This window comes from Camelus ferus, chromosome 16 (genome assembly GCF_009834535.1).
Source record: "Camelus ferus isolate YT-003-E chromosome 16, BCGSAC_Cfer_1.0, whole genome shotgun sequence".
NCBI lineage: Eukaryota > Metazoa > Chordata > Mammalia > Artiodactyla > Camelidae > Camelus > Camelus ferus.
In genome coordinates this window covers 29301655-29322240 of record NC_045711.1, presented here as the reverse complement: position 1 = coordinate 29322240, position 20586 = coordinate 29301655, and the positions used below count along the sequence as shown (strand labels likewise).

General features: G+C 38.7%; 1 protein-coding gene across 1 annotated transcript in view; it reads left to right on the top strand.

The window, feature by feature from the left end:
• MAP2K6 (mitogen-activated protein kinase kinase 6) overlaps nucleotides 1-20586 on the top strand; it is a 123437-nt gene that overhangs the window by 75234 nt on the left and 27617 nt on the right. Inside the window, exons 3-7 of the mRNA XM_032456982.1 lie at nucleotides 7989-8037; nucleotides 8624-8737; nucleotides 17262-17381; nucleotides 18188-18304; nucleotides 18969-19020. Coding sequence (XP_032312873.1) covers nucleotides 7989-8037; nucleotides 8624-8737; nucleotides 17262-17381; nucleotides 18188-18304; nucleotides 18969-19020 — 452 coding nt within the window. The remainder of the gene's footprint in view (nucleotides 1-7988; nucleotides 8038-8623; nucleotides 8738-17261; nucleotides 17382-18187; nucleotides 18305-18968; nucleotides 19021-20586) is intronic.

Here is a 20586-nt window from a genome sequence, read left to right as displayed (position 1 = left end):
CTCTATTGGGGTACACTTTTAAAACTTTATTTTGAAATAAATGTAGACTCATAGGAGGTTGCAAAGAAATATACAGAAAAAAATCCCACGTACCCTTTCCCTGGCTCGTGTCCTCCTTCTCAATGTTAACGTCTTACACAACTCCACAATCATATCAAAATCAAGAAAGTGGCATTGGTGCAAACTAGATTGTTCAGATTTCACCAGCACTATAAGCACTCATTTTGTGCGTGTGTATGTGCGTGTAGCTCTATACAATTTTATCACATGTGTAGCCTTGTATAACTACAACCACAGTCAAGATACTCAACTGTAGAGCACCACATGACTCTTTCCTATTACTCCATTAGAGCCGCACCTACCACTCACCCCTCATCCCTGGGGTCCCTAATTCCTGGCAATCACTAATCTGTTCATCCATTTTGTTACTTCATGATTGTCATGTACATGAGATCATGCATCTCCTTTTGGAGATTGGCCTCTTCCATTCAGCATAATTTCCTTGGGGTTCGTTCAAGTTATTGCATATACCCACGGTTCATTCTGTGTTACTGCTGAATACCATTCCATGGTATGGATATAACGTGTGTTATGTGTTAAACCCTTTAGCCTTTGAAGGAAATACGAGTAGTTTCCAGTTTGGGGCTGTTATATGAGTAAAGCTGCTGTGAACATTCATGTGTAAGTTTTTGCATAAAAATGTCTTCATTTCTCTGGGATATAAGTCCAGTGGTGCAATTCCTGGGTTATATGGTAAGTTCATTTTTTAGTTTTGAAAGAACTGCCAAATATTTTCCAGGGTGATTGTACCATGTTATAGTCTTACCAAAAATGTATGAATGACACGGTGTCTCTGCATCCCTGTCAACGTTACCACTGTTTTTCATTTTAGCCACTCTGGCAGATGTGTGGTGATATATCATTGCTGTTTTAATTTTCATTTCTCTAATGGCTACTGATGTTGAATACTTTTGGTGTTTATTTTCCATGCACATATCTTCTTTGGTGAAACGTCTGTGCACTTCTTTGCCTATTATCTAATCAGATTTTTTTTTTTTTTTGATGTTGAGTTTTGAGAGTTCTTCATATATCCAAAACACAAAAGAGTTTGTCAGATATGTGATTCAAGAACACTGTCTCCCAGTCTGTAATGGGTCTTTTTGTCTCTCTACTTTGATGAAGTCCAGTCGATCAGTTTTAACTCTTACGGATTATGTTTTTGGTGACAAGTTTAAGAACCCTTTGCTTAGTCCTGGGTCATGTAAATTTTCTCTGATGTTCTTTTTTAGAAGATTTATAATTTTACATTTTAGGTTTAAGTCTATGATACATTTTGAGTTTAATTTTTGTACAAGGTGTGAGGTTTAGGTTGGGCTTTATTTTTTTTGCCAATGGATTTCTAATTGCTCTAATGCCTTTTGCTGAAAAGGCTCTCCCTCCTCCACTGAATTGCTTTTGCTCCTTTCTCACATACTAACTGGGCATGTTTGTTTGGATCTATTTATGGGTTCTCTATTCTGTTCTGTTGATCTGTGTGTCTGTCCAGTATCACACTGTCTTGATACCTGCAGCTATGTAGTAAGCCTTAACATTGGGAAAAGTGATTCCTCCCACTTCATTCTTCTTTTTCAGAACTATTTTGGTTATTCTAGGGCCATCCTCTTTTCATATTAGCTTTAGGATAATTTTATCTATAACTACAAATAAACTTGCTGAGATTTTTGATAGGAATTGTGTTTAACCTCTAGATCAACTGAGGGAGAACTGGCATCTTTACTACACAGAATCATTCAGTCCATGGATGTGGTAGATTTTTCCAAGTATTTAGATTTTCTTTGATTTCTTCCATCATGATTTTATAGTTTTCATCATACAGATTCTCTACATTAGGCTTTGTTAAGATTCACACGTATTTTCTTTTTCAGAAGCAATTCAAATTGTATTCCACTTTTGATTTTGATTTCCATTTGTTCATTGTCAGTATTTAGAAATGTGGTTGATTTTTGTAGACTGTGTCTCCTGTGACCTTACTAAACCCAATTATTAGTTCTAGGAACTTTTAATGTAGATTCCTTAGAGTTTTCTGAGTAGACAGTCATACCTTCTGCAAAATGAGAAAGTTTTATTTCTTTCTTTCCTATTATTTTTTTAACTTTTATTTTACCTTATTTCAGTGGCAAGGATGTTCAGCACTATGTTGAATAAGATTGGTGAGAGCAGGCAACCCTGCTTTGCTCCCCAGCATAGTGGGAAAGCATTTAATCTTTCACCATTAAACCGTGGTGTTAGTTAGGTCTTTGTAGATGTTGTGTGTGAGTTTGAAGAAGTTCCTCTCTCATCGTAGTGTACTCAGAGTTTTTATTATGAATGTATATTGAATTTTGTTGAGTGCTTTTTTTGTGCATCAGTTAATGTGATTATAGATTTTTCTTTGTCCTTCTTTGCTGATGTGAATTATACTGATTTTTAAAATATTGAACTAGCCTTGCATACCCCAACATAAATCCCACTTGCTTGTGGTATATTGCTTTTTACACATTGTTTGATTTGATCTGCTAAAATGTTGAGTATTTTTGTCTTAAGTTCATGACAGATGTTGGTCTGTAGTAGGGTTTGTGTGTGTGTGTGTTTGTGTGTGCTGTTATGTTCTGGTTTTGATATTAAGGTAATGCTGGCTTTATAAAATGAGTTGTTAGGAATACATTCTTCTATTTTTCTGGTAGACATTGTGTAAGATAAGTGATAATTCTTTGAAAAAATTTGAGCTATAATTGACATAAATCATTATATTAGTTTTAGATATTCAACATAATGATTACATACATGCAATTCTTTTTTTTTTTTTTTTTAGTGTTTGCTAAAATTCTCCAGTGAAACAAAATGAGCTTGTATGTTCCTTTTTCTATAGTTTTTAAATTACAAATTCATTTTAATAGTTACGGGACAATTCAGATGATCTATCTTATTATAGCTAAGTATGGTAAGTTTGGTTTTTAAGGGATTGGTACATTTCTTCTAAGTTGTTGAATTTATGAAAGTAAAGTTGTTCATAGTATTTCCTAATTATTCTTTTAATGGCTGCAGGATATGTTGTGATAGCCCCCTTCTTTTTTTTTTTTTTTTTTTTTTTTTGCTGATATTGACACTTTGCATCGTCTCCCTTCTTAATCTATTAGTCTTGCTAGAGGTTTATCAATTTTATGGATTTTTTTAAAATGGTTCAACTGTTTTCCTTATTTTCCTGTTTTCAACTTTATTGATTTGTGCTCTTATCTTTATTATTTCCTTTAGGATATATATATATATATATTTTATGCTATCACTTTTATTCCTTTTTTTACTGAAGTACAGTCAGTTACAATGTATCAATTTCTGGTGTACAGCACAATGTCCCAGTCATGCATATACATATATATATTTGTTTTCATATTTTTTCATTAAACGTTATTACAAGATATTGAACATAGTTCCCTGTGCTATACAGAAGAAATGTTTTTTAAAATCTACTTTTATATATAGTGGCTAACATTTATAAATCTCAAACTCCCAAATTTATCCCTTCCCACCCCCTTTCCTTAGTAACCATAAAATTGTTTACTATGTCTGGGAGTCTGTTTCTGTTCTGCAGATGAGTTCAGTGTCCTTTTTTTTTTTTTAGATTCCACGTATAAGTGCTATCATATGGTATTTTTCTTTCTCTATCTGGCTTACTTCATTTAGAATGATGATCTCTAGGTCCATCCATGTTGCTGCAAATGGCATTATTTTATCTTTTTGATGGCTGAGTAGTATTCCATTGTATAGATATACCGAAACTTCTTTATCCAGTCATCTGTTGATGGACATTTAGGTTGCTTCCATGTTTTGGCTATTGTAAATAGTGCTGCTATGAATAGGATATATTTTTATATCCACCTCTTAGTTGTCTTACATTCCTCCCCTTTAACATTTGCTAGTCTTCACCTTCTTCTACTTTATATGAATATTCTGTTTTTTATGAATGTTTGAAAACTACCATAAATCCTTCCTTGGTATAAACACAGTGAATAAAAATCTTTGCAAAGATTAAAAGTAGTTTCCTTGTTGTCTTTCCCTCATGTAGTAGAATAAACCTGGAATAAACTTTTCTGTTTCATAGTGTGAAGCCAGGGTCACTTCATTATTGTAAACTATGCCACATTAGCTCATGGAGAGGCTTATTATTAATATTAATATTAATATTAATATTATTATTATTATTATTATTATACTGAGGCTTAAATTTGTGGAAGAAGCTTCCACATTTTGAGTTTTTCTTGGCAAGTTTTTGAGGTTGGCTTGGTGATTCTTACCGTTTATACCCTGCTGCCTTCTGCTGGACTACACAAAAATAAACAGACTGGGACAGAGCCCCATTCTTTTTAGTGCTGTGTGTGGTCCCTTTGCTTGAGTTCTTTCTTTGGGTAACTGATGCCAATGTGTCTTTGAGATTTCTGGGCTGCCCCTCACTTGATTGGCACTCACTAATTCTAAATCAAGTCTCTGCTAGTCAGTCTTATTTAATCCTCACAAGAAACTCAAAAGGCGGTTGTTCTTACTCTCACTTTTCATAAATGAGAAGACAGACATGTACAAGGGTCAGATACCTTGCTCAGAGCAGTTGAGCACAGAGTTCAGCACTGGTGCCAGAATGCCTAGGTTCACACTTGGGATCTGAAGTTCACCAGGTGAATATCTTAGGCAGCTTACCTAACCCTACTAAGCCTTCGTTTCCCCTTATGAAAAACGGGAATAAACACCAAAGTGGTTGCTATGAGGATTAGATGTCAGAGTCTCTGTGAAGTGTCTAGCCTAGTGCCTGTTCCAGTGTAATTTCTCAATGAAGGCAGCACTAAGTGTTGTTATTATTACTTCACTTAATAAGTGGAAGAGCTGGCATGCAAACTCAGGGCCCTCCAGCTCTCCAGCATGAGCTCTGAGTCACACCATCAGATTGCCAGGGACGGCAGCTGAATGCCACGGCTCTGAAATGAGAGGTAGGGTCTTCCACTCCTGCAGGTGAGAGGACTTCCTGACATGGATCTGGGTTCTAGTCACCATCTCTTTGAATGTGCTGACATTATTTTGTCTGTTTCAATGTCAGCTCCTCACATTATAATAGAGATAATATCCTCTAAGAGTTGTGAAAATTAAAGAAGATATTTTCTGTAAAGGGGCTAGCACAGTATCTGGCCCAAGGAGATGCCTAGTAAATATTATTAGGTTATAAGTAAACACTGTTATTAACCTTGTTGTTGTAGATGGATGATAATTGTAACAGCAACCGGTAAACGCATTACTCATGTAGAACTGTAAATAAGTAAGTATTTTAATAAACCAAAGCTGGTTGTTTATGTAAAAATCTAATAGTAGGTGTGACCTTTGGAATACCTTTGGCCTTCCAGGGTTAGGAATTTCGTAATACGTTTGGTTCTCTCCCCAGAGGACTAAAACATTGAATAATCAACAGAGAATGTCCACCCACAGTTTAAACCTCCTGTAGGGACTCGGTGCCCCAGGCAAACTAATATGCCCAGCCCTGGACAGAACGCAGTGTCAACTAATTCAGTCCGAGCTGTCAGTCTTGGCCCCATCATTTGATGCTTTTGGCAGACTCCACTAGCCTGAAGTCCTCAGGCTTGGGTGGACTGATCATTTTCATTAGAGGAGGCCTGGGTGTCGGGGGCAGGTTCCTTGGATTCAGTCAGACTTGGACTGGAATCATGGCTTCACCACTTGGGAGCAAGTTAGTTAAACTCTAAACCAGTTTTTCATTTGGAACATGGGAATAATGGCACTCATGGGTGTGTGTGTGTGTGTGTGTTTGTGTGTGTGTGTGTTTTAATTATATGAGATGCAGGTAACACACTTAGCCCAAACTTCACCATAGACTTCCTTCTCTTAGCTAAAGACTGAGCCTTGGCTGATGTGAGTTTTATTTTCAGCTCTGTTGAGGACTGTATGGATGGCTTCAGCATATCGCTGAACTTTTCTGGGTTTCATTTTTCTCATTCTGGAAAATGGCATGAAACCCTCCTATTAGGTAGAGATATAATGCAAGGTTCGCATAAAGCTAGAGTCAGCAAACTTTTTTGCAAAATATCAGAGAGTAAATATTTTGAGCTACCCAGACCACAGTGGCCTCTGTTGGAGATTCTTTGTTTTTTTTTTTTACAACCCTTTAAACGTGTAAAGTTCATTGTTAGCTGGGTCATAAACTGTAATTTGCAGAGCCCTGGTATGAATACTAGAATATTAGACCTGGAAGAGTTTTTACTCAAAACTCTCATTGAATGGCAAGGACACGGAGGGAGGTAGCGCCAAATAACTAGTGACCTTTTCTGTTGCTTTAGTGTCTGAACAATTGCAAAAGGTTTTTGACTGTTTATATTAGTCACATGTTTCAAGTAATGTTTGTCTTTATTTCAAAGTTCCATTGTAATTAGTACAAACAAATTGTGACAACTAGAAAAAAACAGTTTTCGAGGTTTTAAGAGTGAGAAATTAGATTTTTAGAAACTTAATTCCTTTGGAAAGTGTTTCTGAAGAAAGATTCCCTGCTCAGAAACACAAGATACGTAAAAACATCTCTGCCAGTCCTGGTTTTAAATTAGTGTAGGAAAACTTTATTTTAGGTATTCTATACATTTGAAAGGGATTTTGAAGTGAGGGAGGGTTGCCATTAAAACCTTAGATTCAAGTGTATATCTGTGTTTATATTCCTACCTTTTCCTTATTTTATTTATTTAGTTAGTTTCAGCAGAAGGGGTAGAATTAAAATACATTAGGGTTGGGAAAATTGTCATGCGCCAAGGATTTTTTTTTGCTGTTCCTTTCTTTTTTCCTTGTAATCTCCTAGAGACAATTCTGGCCTGGAACATCCCCTTAGGGAGACCTGCATTTCCAAAACCTTCTTTGGTCACCCTTGTTCAGGCAGCATCGAGATTCTTTTGTCTTAGCTTCCAGTTGTCTTATTTGTTTGAGCATATTGTTTATTATGTATATCTTGTTTGCTGTTTCTTGGCGTTCACTACTTTATTCATGATGCTTTTGGTGTATTTATTTGAAGAAAATGCTCCTCTAGGCTCCTACTTAGGTGCACAGCCAAAGCTAAACATCGTTCTCTTCAGTGGATGGTTATCAACCGAGGTAGCAATGAAGTAGTAGAAATAAGTACACACAAGGGGACTGTGGGCTCTCTTTTATGGAGACACAAAAGCAGCAGACCTCTAGCTGCTGACATGACCCCTGGGGAGTATGTACACTGTGTATGGAAGAAATATCCCAACTAGGTTAGCCAGCCTGGTAGGACAGAAAGTATTCAGACATGAAAATCCGGACATCTGGGTTAGTTGTGACCTTGGGCAAGTCACTTCACCTGTCTGGACCCTTTTTTTCCTATAAAGGCAGGATTAGGTACGTTTGGAATTCCTATGATCTGTGAATTGTATGAGTTAACAGAACAATATTGTTTCTTTTTAAAAAAAAACACTTGTGGAAAAAGTGGTGGGATAATGGGGCATGTGGGTGCTCTTGGATGAAAGAATAGTTTAGTACTTATACTTACTTATAAGAATGTAATTATACTGGGGCTTACTAGAATAGTATAATTATCCACATAACTATACATATATATAGTTATGACTCTTATGTATTGAATATTTACTGCATGTCAGGCATTCTGCTGCACATTTTACTGAGAATATCTCATTTAATACTCTCCTACTCCATGAGATAGCATACTAATATCCTCGTATTAAAGAAGAAATGAAAGCTCAGAGATTAAGTGATTTAAGTGCAAATGTATTTTATTCCAAATTCCACACTATTAAACCTTTATGCTGCTTTATTTTACTTATGAGCTTTCACCTTATTCCTAAGGAAAAATTTCTCCAGTTGCATATGCTTGGGGAAGGTCATATCTGACTAAATGGCTCATGTTTTTTTTTTCTCCTTCTTCTCTTTTTTAGGCCACCTCGAGATTTAGACTCCAAAGCTTGCATTTCTATTGGAAATCAGGTGAGAAAAATCATGTCTGCCAGTTAATATCTTGACCATTTCATGTGTACACTTTCCGACTGGCCAAAGAAAATTGTGTTTTCCGTAACATGCTGTCACGGGGTGGGTCAATAAAGCCTGAATTTAAACGGAAGAGGTCTGTGGAGCGCCTGCTATTTTGAGTGTTGAATTGAAATCAGGCTATTGTGGTCCTAATGGAAGGTATTTGAGGAGAGTAGATGGTTCTCTTTGAGGTGCATTCTTCAAAGTCCAAGCACAGATCTGGTTACCACCAGTCAGCAAATGGATTACACATGTAATTAAGGGGGCAGGGCCAAAGAACCGCATGTCTAGATAGCTTTCACGAAGCAGTCTGGAATCTGAGTTGGAGATGGATCTCCGCACTGCCTGTGACAAGCAGGGGGCACACTGTGGGAGCCTAAACATCTCCCAGCACATCTTGCTTTCGGTGGCGGCTTGGAAAGCTTCTAGATCAGAACTAGAAACGACCCTTATAACGCTGGGAGAAGCCAGAGAGAGGACGAGGTGGTCTATGTCCAGCTTATTCCCCTTTTTCGCATTGCATTATTACTTGTCTCTCTGACAGAACTTTGAGGTGAAGGCGGATGACCTGGAGCCCATAGTGGAACTGGGGCGAGGTGCCTACGGGGTGGTGGAGAAGATGCGGCACGTGCCCAGCGGGCAGATCATGGCGGTGAAGGTAGCGTCCACACTCCCCAGACGTTTTCTATTCTGTGCAGTATACCTTCGTCCGTCTCAACTGCACGTCAGCTCTTTTCATACAAGCAAAACAATCTTTGATGGGATGAAATGGAAAAGCTTATTTGTAGGGAACACTGTTTCCCTCCAAATATTTGAAAAATGCTTCCCTGGTATGAGTTGCATGTATTTTTTCTTTAAACTGATACACCTGACCCTCTCCTTTTAATTTTTTATGCAGCCACCATGTCATCATCACACATAAAAAATTAGCAGTACTTCCTTAAGGTCATATGATACCAGGTCCAAGTTAAAATGACCTTGATTATTTCTAAGTTGCTGTTTGGTTTTTCAAATCAGAATCCAAACAAAAGCTCAAATATTGCATTTGTTTTTTTGTATCTAAATCTCTTTTAATGTTTATTCTGTTGCTTTTAAAAAATTGTCCCTGAAAATCAGGAAACCAGAATTGAGGGAGAAAATTGTCTCTATTTGTGGAAAATGAGAGGATTAAATTATCTTGAGCAAATTTGCATAGTTTTTGAGCTACAAAAAAATTTAGAATCATTGCATATTTCTTTTTTTAAATTTTTAAATTTTTTTATTTTTTTAACATTTTTTATTGATTTATAATCATTTTACAATGTTGTGTCAAATTCCAGTGTTCAGCACAATTCTTCATTCATGGACATATACACACTCATTGTCACATTTTTTTCTCTGTGAGTTATCATAACATTTTGTGTATATTTCCCTGTGCTATACAGTGTAGTCTATTCTACAATTTTGAAATCCCAGTCTATCCCTTCCCACCCTCCACCCCCCTGGTAACCACAAGTCTGTATTCTCTGTCTGTGAGTCTATTTCTGTCCTGTATTTACGCTTTGTTTTTGTTTGTTTGTTTTTGGTTTTGTTTTTTAGATTCCACATATGAGCGATCTCATATGGTATTTTTCTTTCTCTTTCTGGCTTACTTCACTTAGAATGACATTCTCCAGGAGCATCCATGTTGCTGCAAATGGCATTATGTTGTCGGTTTTTATGGCTGAGTAGTATTCCATTGTATAAATATACCACCTCTTCTTTATCCAGTCACCTGTTGATGGACATTTAGGCTGTTTCCATGTTTTGGCTATTGTAAATAGTGCTGCTATGAACATTGGGGTGCAGGTGTCATCCTGAAGTAGATTTCCTTCTGGATACAAGCCCAGGAGTGGGATTCCTGGGTCATATGGTAAGTCTATTCCTAGTCTTTTGAGGAATCTCCACACTGTTTTCCCTAGTGGCTGCACCAAACTGCATTCCCACCAGCAGTGTAGGAGGGTTCCCCTTTCTCCACAGCCTCTCCAGCATTTGTCATTTGTGGATTTTTGAATGACGGCCATTCTGACTGGTGTGAGGTGATACCTCATTGTAGTTTTGATTTGCATTTCTCTGATAATTAGTGATATTGAGCATTTTTTTCATGTGCTTTTTGATCATTTGTATGTCTTCCTTGGAGAATTGCTTGTTTAGGTCTTCTGCCCATTTTTGGATTGGGTTGTTTATTTTTTTCTTATTGAGTCGTATGAGCTGCTTATATATTCTGGAGATCAAGCCTTTGTCGGTTTCACTTGCAAAAATTTTCTCCCATTCCGTAGGTTTTCTTCTTGTTTTATTTCTGGTTTCCTTTGCTGTGCAGAAGCTTGTAAGTTTCATTAGGTCCCATTTGTTTATTCTTGCTTTTATTTCTTCTAGGAGAAAATTTTTGAAATGTATGTCAGATAATGTTTTGCCTATGTTTTCCTCTAGGAGGTTTCTTGTATCTTGTCTTATGTTTAAGTCTTTGATCCATTTTGAGTTGATTTTTGTATATGGTGTAAGGGAGTGTTCTAGCTTCATTGTTTTACATGCTGCTGTCCAGTTTTCCCAACACCATTTGTTGAAGAGACTGTCTTTATTCCAATGTATATTCTTGCCTCCTTTGTCAAAGATGAGTTGACCAAAAGTTTGTGGGTTCATTTCTGGGCTCTCTATTCTGTTCCATTGGTCTATATGTCTGTTTTGGTACCAATACCATGCTGTCTTGATGACTGTAGCTCTATAGTATTGTCTGAAGTCTGGGAGAGTTATTCCTCCAGCCTCTTTCTTTCTCTTCAGTAATGCTTTGGCAATTCTAGGTCTTTGATGGTTCCATATGAATTTTATTATGATTTTTTCTAGTTCTGTGAAATATGTCCTGGGTAATTGGATAGGGATTGCATTAAATCTGTAGATTGCCTTGGGCAGTGTGACCATTTTAACAATATTGATTCTTCCAATCCAAGAGCATGGAATATCTTTCCATTTTTTAAAGTCTTCTTTAATTTCCTTCATCAATGGTTTATAGTTTTCTGTGTATCATTCTTTCACCTCCTTGGTTAGATTTATTCCCAGATATTTTATTACTTTGGGTGCTATTTTAAAGGGGATTGTTTCTTTACTTTCTTCTTCTGTTGATTTATCGTTAGTGTAAAGAAATGCAACTGATTTTTGAACGTTAATTTTGTAACCTGCTACCTTGCTGAATTCTTCCATCAGCTCTAGTAGCTTTTGTGTGGACCTTTTAGGGTTTTCTATATATAGTAACATGTCATCAGCATATAATGACACTTTTACCTCTTCTTTTCCAATTTGGATCCCTTTTATTTCTTTCTCTTGCCTGACTGCTGTGGCTAGGACTTCCAGGACTATGTTGAATAGGAGTGGTGATAGTGGGCATCCTTGTCTTGTCCCAGATTTTAGTGGGAAGCTTTTGAGGTTTTCACCATTGAGTACTATGCTGGCTGTAGGTTTGTCATATATAGCTTTTATGATGTTGAGATATGTTCCCTCTATACCCACTTTGGCGAGAGTTTTTATCATAAATGGGTGTTGAATTTTATCAAATGCTTTTTCTGCATCGATTGAGATGATCATGTGGTTTTTGTCCTTTCTCTTGTTGATGTGATGTATTACACTGATTGATTTGCATATGTTGAACCAGCCTTGTGTCCCTGGGATGAACCCCACTTGGTCATGATGTATAATCTTTTTTATGTGTTGTTGGATTCTATTTGCTAAAATTTTGGTGAGGATTTTGGCGTCTATGTTCATCAGTGATATTGGCCTATAATTCTCTTTTTTTGTAGTGTCTTTGCCTGGTTTTGGTATCAGGGTGATGGTGGCTTCATAGAATGAGTTTGGGAGTAATCCCTCCTTTTCAATCGTCTGGAAGAGTTTGAGAAGGCCTGGTATGAGTTCTTCTTTGTATGTTTGGTAGAATTCCCCGGTGAAGCCGTCCGGTCCTGGACTTTTATTTGTAGGGAGGTTTTTAATTGCTATTTCTATTTCCTTTCTAGTGATCGGATTGTTCAAGTGTTCAGATTCTTCTTGATTCAGTTTTGGTGGACAGTATTTTGGCAGGAACTTGTCCATCTCCTCTAGGTTATCCAGTTTGGTTCCATATAGTTTTTCATAATATTCTCGTATGATATTCTGTATTTCTACTTTGTTTGTTGTAATTTCTCCATTTTCCTTTCTTATTTTGCTAATTTGTGCTCTCTCTTTTTTCTTCTTTGTGAGTTTGGCCAGAGGTTTGTCGATTTTATTTACTTTTTAAAAAAACCAGCTTTTGGTTTGGTTGATTTTTTCTATGGTCTTGTTAATCTCTATTGTATTTAATTCCCCTCTGATCTTTATTATTTCCTTCCTTCTGCTGCTTTTTGGGGCTTTTTGTTCTTCTTTTTCTAGTTCATTCAGGTGGTGGGTTAAATTGTTTATTTGAGATTGTTCTTCTTTTTTGAGGAAGGCCTGTATCGCTATAAACTTCCCTCTTAGCACTGCCTTTGCTGTGTCCCATAGGTTTTGAGTGGTTGTGCTTTCATTATCATTTGTCTCAAGGTATTTTTTAATTTCAGCTTTGATTTCCTCATTGATCCATTGTTTTTTCAATAACATATTGTTTAATCTCCATGCTTTCCTTTTTTTCTCCTTTGTTTCTCTGTTGTTGATTTCCAGTTTCATGGCATTGTGGTCAGTAAAGATGCTTGAGATAATTTCTATCTTCTTAAAATTGTTGAGGTTTCTTTTGTGCCCAAGTACATGATCGATCCTGGAAGATGTTCCATGTGCACTTGAAAAGAATGTATATCCTATTTTTTGGGGGTGTAATGTTCTGAAAATATTCACCAAATCTAGTTTTTCTATTGTAGTATTTAATTTCTCTGTTGCCTTGTTTATTTTCTGTCTGGAAGATCTGTCTAGTGATGTTAATGCAGTGTTAAAATCTCCAACTATGATTGTATTCCCATCAATATCCCCCTTTATCTCTGTTAGTAATTCTTGTATGTACTTAGGTGCTCCTATATTGGGTGCATATATATTAACGAGTGTAATATCCTCATCTTGTATCACTCCTTTAATCATTATAAAATGTCCTTCTTTATCTTTCTTTATGGCCTTTGTTTTAAAGTCTATTTTGTCTGAAATCAGTACTGCAACACCTGCTTTTTTGGCTTTTCCATTTGCATGGAATATCCTTTTCCATCCTTTCACTCTCAATCTATATGTGTCCTTCTCCCTAAAGTGGGTCTCTTGTATGCAGCATATTGAAGGTTCTTGCTTTATTATCCAGTCTGCTGCTCTGTGCCTTTTGACTGGAGCATTTAGTCCATTAACATTTACAGTAATTAATGATAGATGTGTGTTTATTGCCATTTTGAACTTATCTTTGCAGTTGAATTGGTATATCCTCTTTGTTCCTTTCTTCTTCCTTTTGTGGTTTCGTAATTTTCCTTTGTATTTTCATGGATTTTATTTAATTTTTGTGACTCCTTTGTAAAGTTTTGGCTTGTGGTTACCCTTTTTTGTAAATCTATCAACCCATTACTATAACTGTTTTTATTAAACTGATAGTAACATGATCTCAAACCCATCCTACTGTTAAAAAAATTTTAAAAAGAAAGAAAAAAATATTCTATATTTCCCTGCCTCCCTCTCCCACTCTCAGTGATTTGTATGTCTTCTTTTATAATTTCATGTTTACTTTATTTGTAATTCATGAGTTATCACCTTTCCAGTTGTGTGTTTCTCATTTCTGTAGCATCCTGCTGCTTTTCTATTTAGAATAGCCCTTTCAATATTTCTTTTAGGATGGGTTTAGTGTTGCTAAACGCCTGCAGCTTTTTTTTGTCTGTGAAACTCTTTATTTCTCCTTCTATCCTCAAGGATAGCCTTGCTGGATAAAGGATTCTAGGCTGCATCTTTTTTTCATTCAGGGCTTTGAATATATCTTGCCACTCCCTTCTGGCCTGTAGTGTTTGTGTAGAGAAATCAGCTGAGAGCCTTATCGGGGTTCCCTTGTAACTTACTCTTTGCTTTTCTCTTGCTGCCTTTAGAATCATTTCTTTATCCTTGACTCTGGCCATCTTGATTATGGTATGTCTTGGTGTGGGTCTATTTGGGTTCTTCCTGTTTGGAACCCTCTGAGCTTCCTGTACTTGGATATCTGATTCCTTCTTTAAGTTTGGGAAGTTTTCAGTCATGATTTCTTCAAAAACCTTTTCAATCCCCTTTGATCTTTCTTCTCCTTCTGGGACCCCTATTATGCGAAGATTGGGACGCTTGATATTATCCCATAGGTCCCTTATGCTATTTTCATTATTTTTTATTTGCTTATCTTGTAGTTCTTCTGAATGGGTGCTTTCTATTGCCCTGTCTTCTAGATCACTAATTCGTTCCTCTGCATTATCTAGTCGGCTTTGCACACCTATTAGATCATTCCTCATCTCTGTCAATGAGTTTACCCATTCTACTTGGCTCTTCTTTATAGCTTCAATTTCATTTTTGACATATTTTATATCTCTAAACACTATCTCTTTTAATTCCTTCAGCAATTCGATCACTCATTTTTTGAAATCTTGATCTAGTAGGCTATTGATGTTTATTTCGTTGATCTTTCTTTCAGGGGATTTCTCTTGTTCTTTTAATTGGGAAAGGTTTTTCTGCTTCTTCATCTTGCTCATACCTCTTTGGCACTGTGGTTTATGGAGTATCAGTTGTTTATTTTGGTCCTTAAGGATTTTATGTATCTGATGCCTATTTAGGAATAGAACTTAGGAAAAAAAGAGAAAAAAATAAGAGAGAGAGAAAGAATTTTAAAAGAAGGGAGAAAGAGGGTTTGAAAACAGTGTATAATGAATAATAGAAGAGTGAGTTGAAGCAGAGTATTAATCGGTATTGAGTATTGAGACGTCCTTTTGAAACCTTTACAAAAAAAGGGGGGTGGGAGATGAATACATGTATTTGAAACCTGTGTCTAATGAATAGCAGGACATCAAAACCCAAGAGAAATAGAAATGAATTAAGAAGTAAAGATTAAGAGAGTAATAGAAAATAGAACAGGTAAAAACAGATTTAAAAAAAAAAAGGGGGGGGGGTTTGTCGGTGTTCTCCTGGAGTCTGTGTGCTTTTAATGTGAAGTCTTTCTGTCTTCGTCCTGTTTTGGAAGCTCAGCTTGCTGTTTTCAGAGGCCCTCCGTTGGCGCCCTCTTCTGTGCTGCTCCCAGCACCTGTCGGCAAGCTGATCGCACCTCTTCCTAACACTGGGTCAGGTGCAGCTCTCCTCTGCTGTGGGCGGGCGGGTCGCTGCCCCTCCGGATGCTGCAGTCAGATGTTGCAGACTGGCCTGGTAGGAGGGCGGGTCGTGCCCCCTCCCAGCACCTCTGTCATGGGCTGTGTTCCTGCCCGAAAGGCGGGGGGGCCGCTCTCGCTCTACCTGCGCCGCCGGTGGTAGCTCCGCTGCTCTGTGCGGCTGCGAGCTCCGCCCCGGTCGGTGCCCCGCTCTGGTCGGCGCTCCGCAGGTGGGCTCGGGGAAGACCGAGGGACAGCCTTGTCCCTGCTCGGAGCCAAAACCCAGCTCCTTGTTTGTCTTTGTGGAGCAAGTTCTCTGAGGGACCAGGATGGAAGGATCCTATCTGCCCCGGGCTGCAGGCCAGTCTCAGTCTGGCCTTTGAGGCTGCTAAGCCCTTCGGTGCGGATGCAGGTTTCGCCCCCGCCCCCGCCTGCGTGCTCAGCGCAGAGGATATGGCGGCTGCGCCTGAGCCCCGCCTCTCTTCCCCCGAAAACTTTCCGCGGGTTTTCAGAGATGGGGGTGTGCACCCTTCCTCCGAGAGCACATCAACCTTGCTGTTTTATGGAGGGCCCAGGTTGTTCTGCCCTGTGCACCCACAGCCACGGCGCACAGCCCCTTGCGTTCCCCCGGGGCTGCCTCCGTGCAGCCGCCCCCGTCCTCCGCCCGGCTTGTGCAGCCTGGCCATGCCTGCCGCTGCCGGCCCACGTCTCAGGCTGGGTGTTGGGGGGACGCTCTGTGCCCATTTAACTTACTTCTGTTAGTCAAGGGCTGCTCTGTACAGATCCGAGCCTCGGAGGCTCCCCCTCCGTCCCGCTGGCCTCTCAGTTGGAGAGGGGAGACCCAGCGAGCGAGCGCCAGTCCTCCTTGGCCGCTCCCTCCCCGCGGGACCCGTCCCACCCAACCCGCGCTGCTTTGCCTTTTGTTCTTTTTTTTTTCCTTTTCTCCTACCAGATTTTTGGCGTCTTTATCTTTTGAAGAGGGCGATGTTCTGTTGGAGTTCCACAGGTGCTCTGGTTGGCTGAGTGGGTCTGTAGATGTGGGTCTTGGTGTATTTGTGGGAGAGGGTGACCTGCGAGCGTCCTTCTACTCCGCCATCTTCTCCCGGAACCATATTTCTTGAGTAGATGTTGGAAGGACCTTGGAGAATGCCCATCTCCAGATGAATTAATATAGTTAGGCCATTGTTAGGAACGTGGATGGTCAGGTTACTTGGATTCCTTTGTTTTCCGAGAATGGAAATACCTTCCCCTTACTATGTAGATTTTTCAGTTTGTTCTTCCGCAAACTTTTTCCTAAGTAGGCAAAAAATGTGAAAGCCTAGGGATATTATATTGTCCCATCATTTAACGACATGATCATGTTTCTGTAAGGCTACATTTGCTGGTGTGACAGGTTTCTCCTCAGAAGCGCTGGGACAGGAATGAATGGTTTCTCCATTTGTTTGATTCTTTCTCTTTCCTTTCCTGTAACAGTTCTCTGACAGTTGCTGTGTAGTCCAAACATTCTTACTTGTTCACAAAGAGGGGCTTTGGCTTTTTCTATAGGACCCCAAATCAGCCAGAAAGCAATTAGCACTCTGGTCTGTTTGAGCTAAACCCACGTAATAAATCGGACTGCTTTTGTAACTTGGAAAGTCATTCCCAAACATTTGCATACCCTCCAAAATACATTATCAATTTGCTTCTTACTGGGGATTATTCGGGAAATCAGATGAATAATATTCTTCCTTAGTTGGTTACAAATAGCTAATCACTTAGTGTAGATATTTGAAAGGTTGTTACTAGAAGTTGTGCTGTGAATGGTGGTACTATTTTCAAGATCTGTAAGGTCCATGCCTTATTAATGGGCTCATCCTCAGAGCAGTAACCATACACTTTCCATGCATTCCTCTTCAGCGGATCCGGGCCACAGTAAATAGCCAGGAGCAGAAAAGGCTACTGATGGATCTGGATATTTCCATGAGGACTGTGGACTGTCCTTTTACGGTCACCTTTTACGGCGCACTCTTCCGTGAGGTAGGTGATGCTTCCCTTCAGAGTCCAAGGAGAGCGATAACTTACAGAGAAGCTTCCCTGATCACATACAGGCCGTACACAGTCCCGGTGCTCTTTCTTCTTTAGCATGCCTTCTGTAGAGAGCTTCCTGCTTGTGAAATGATGACACACACTGGTGCAAAGCTGGCTTGAGACCATGGTGTTTTCAAATGTATTTAGCCTTATTAAGATGCTGAGGCTCCCTTTCTGCTTTCTGTTTTGGTTTGCCTATTTTGGCAGATTGGTTTCTCTATCAATTGTTTGTACACTGATTCAGATAGACTCCTTAAAATCCAAAATACTCTGGTCTTTGGGTCCCTTGCTGAGCTTCAGGTAGCCTTGTGTACCCTATGGCGCTACATCTACCTCTGCTTTTCACTTTCTCATGCTTCACCTCCCTCTTAAAACCAGACTTGGGATAAACTATTGCCAGTGGTCAGTGTGGGAAGTCAGACATAGAGTAGGTATCTGGACTGAACTCCCAGAGGGCAGTAACAGTAAAGGCCTGGATTTCTGGGACTCCACTGCTTGCAGTTGTTAGTATTTAGATCCTAGTTTTATATTAAGGAGTTGGGTGATCACATGTAAGTTCTGCTTGGTTGTTTGCTAGCTTGCTCTTTGGAGATAATCTTGCCTGTTTATAAATTCCTTGGGGATCTTGAGGGGAACTGTACATTTACTCCCAAAAATCAAGCAAGAAATGGTCACTTCTTCCTGACAGATGTTAACTGCTTCCTCTTTACCCTTTTCCATCCTTTCTAACCATCTCTGAACCAACTGATTTCTAGGGTGATGTCTGGATCTGCATGGAGCTCATGGATACATCCCTAGACAAATTCTACAAACAAGTGATCGATAAAGGCCAAACAATTCCAGAGGACATCTTAGGGAAAATAGCAGTTTCTGTGAGTACATCATGAACCCTACTCCAAGGAGAATGTGAGGAGTCCAGGCCTTATGTGTCCTTATACCCTCATTACTTGGACCATAGCTCCCATCCAGTACATGTCTGTTGAATGCATGCGTGCATCTGTGGAAGGATAAATGAATACTTTTCTTTCTGAACGTTATGTAGAAGATTCTACAACTGACTCGATTTGGAAAACTCTCAGTTAAAGTGCTTCTCAGCATTACATTCATTTGCTATGATCACATTCCTGGCGTCTACATTCTGATATTAGTTTATTTTGATTTTCTCTTGTAGATATTTAAATGTTTTCTTAGGACGAATAGGCTTAGGAAGAAGCAGAAGAAAATGAAATGGAATGAAGGGCTGCTCCCTTCATGGCTGCTGAGGCTCAGGAGGGTAGAGAGAAAAAACACTGGAGACCACATGAGAAATAAGATGTATGAGTGAGACTTGCTCTTTGCTATGGGATATTGTCCTCTCTGTTGGGAGGAGTCCAGTTTGTATGACTTTCTGTGTTCTTTCTTGGATAGGAACACCTTTTTTTGAGAAAATACCTCACCTTGTGACCTTAAGCCAGGGATAATAAACCTGGATATACTTAACATTCAGTTTCTTTCCAGTGACGGGGGAAATAAACCTATCTTGTGTTTCTCTTGCAGATTGTAAAAGCATTAGAACATTTACACAGTAAGCTCTCTGTCATTCATCGAGGTAAGCATCCACGGAGTTGCCTTGGCTGTTCCTTTTATAAAGTTCATTTCTTTTACCTGAGTTCTGTTTTCTCCTCCAATGTCTGGAATTGAGTCAGACAAGAGAACTGAGGGGTTGGGACTGGATAGCAAATCATGTAAGCAGCCGTTCTTTATCTTGTCTCAGGACACCACAAGATGTGGGCTTTATAATAGACCTACACTGAATATAAAATACCTGTTATGAAGCAAAGCTGTGGGATTACCCACTGAGAACTTCAGAGAGTAGGATGAAAATTCATGTTGTACTGGCTATCACCTGGGAGCTTGTTAGACAAGCAGAATCGTGTGTCCCAAGACCAACTGAATCAGAATCTGCATTTTAACAAGTCCCCCAGGTAACTGTTGTGTACACTAAGGTGTGAAAAGTTCTGGTATAAAGCACAGCTCTTTCAGACAGCAGGAGTCAGGATAAGATGAAAACACTGGTATATATCTCTCTTCCTCCTCTCCCTCCTTCCTGTTCTCCCTTTCTATTGACCTGTTATCTCTTCATCCATCCACCCATCCATCCACCCACATATCCATTCTTCCATCTTTCTTCCATGCCTTCATCCATCCATTTATTCTTTATACTCATTTTTCAGCATTTATACAGCACTGTGTTTATATAGCACTATATTTACACAACAGTGTAATAGATACCCTGACAGGTTATCTGAGAAGAAAATATATTCTTATCAAAATACTACATAGGGATTCCTGACAGGGAAATAAGACAAATACACAACAAACACATGAGGAAAAAAACGACATTAGAAATATGAAAGTGCCAACTGTGGAAATAGTATAGGTAGAATACAGACAAGGAAATGATTAGCCGTGGGTGACTAGAGTCAAGGAAAGCTTCTTGGAAGAGATATGTTAAATCAGGTCTCTGAAAAAAAAATCTATGGAATGAACTGATAGCTAATAGGGTATTGTGATTTGATAATTATTACACTCTCTGAGCCTGAAAATAATGTAAGGTGCCTCAAAAAGTATGTCTATTATGATTGTTATTATTAGTAGTAATTGTTACTATTAAAAATGGGAAAAATATGAAGGAGGAAGAGGAGAAGAAGAAAATGTGAAGGAATCCAGATAGGAAGGAGAATGTGGATTACTCACAAATGTGGAACTGATTTTTAAGGGCTTATTTCAACAGTATTAAATGTTTCATTCATAGTAGAGAATGTTTATAAAGTATAAAAAATAATAAAATGAAATCTGTATATCTGCCATTCAATTTAAGGGAAAAATTAAAAGGGATAGTTTTTAAAGTTTTAGAATAGCTTTTCTCCTTTTGATTACTTGTCCTTTGTGAAAAGTGTCATGAGGGAAAAAATTAACTGTAATTTCTAATCCGTTAGTCAGAGGGAACAGTGGTTCATCCACTTGGGAGTGTGTTATATCTTTCCAGACTGATGGTTTCATTTAAAGAACTAGAGACTAAAACCTCTTTATCCACATGTATGTTCTGTGACCTGCCTCACTGTCTGGAATATCTAGGTTTATGATAAGTTACACCTTGTGACCTCTGACACAC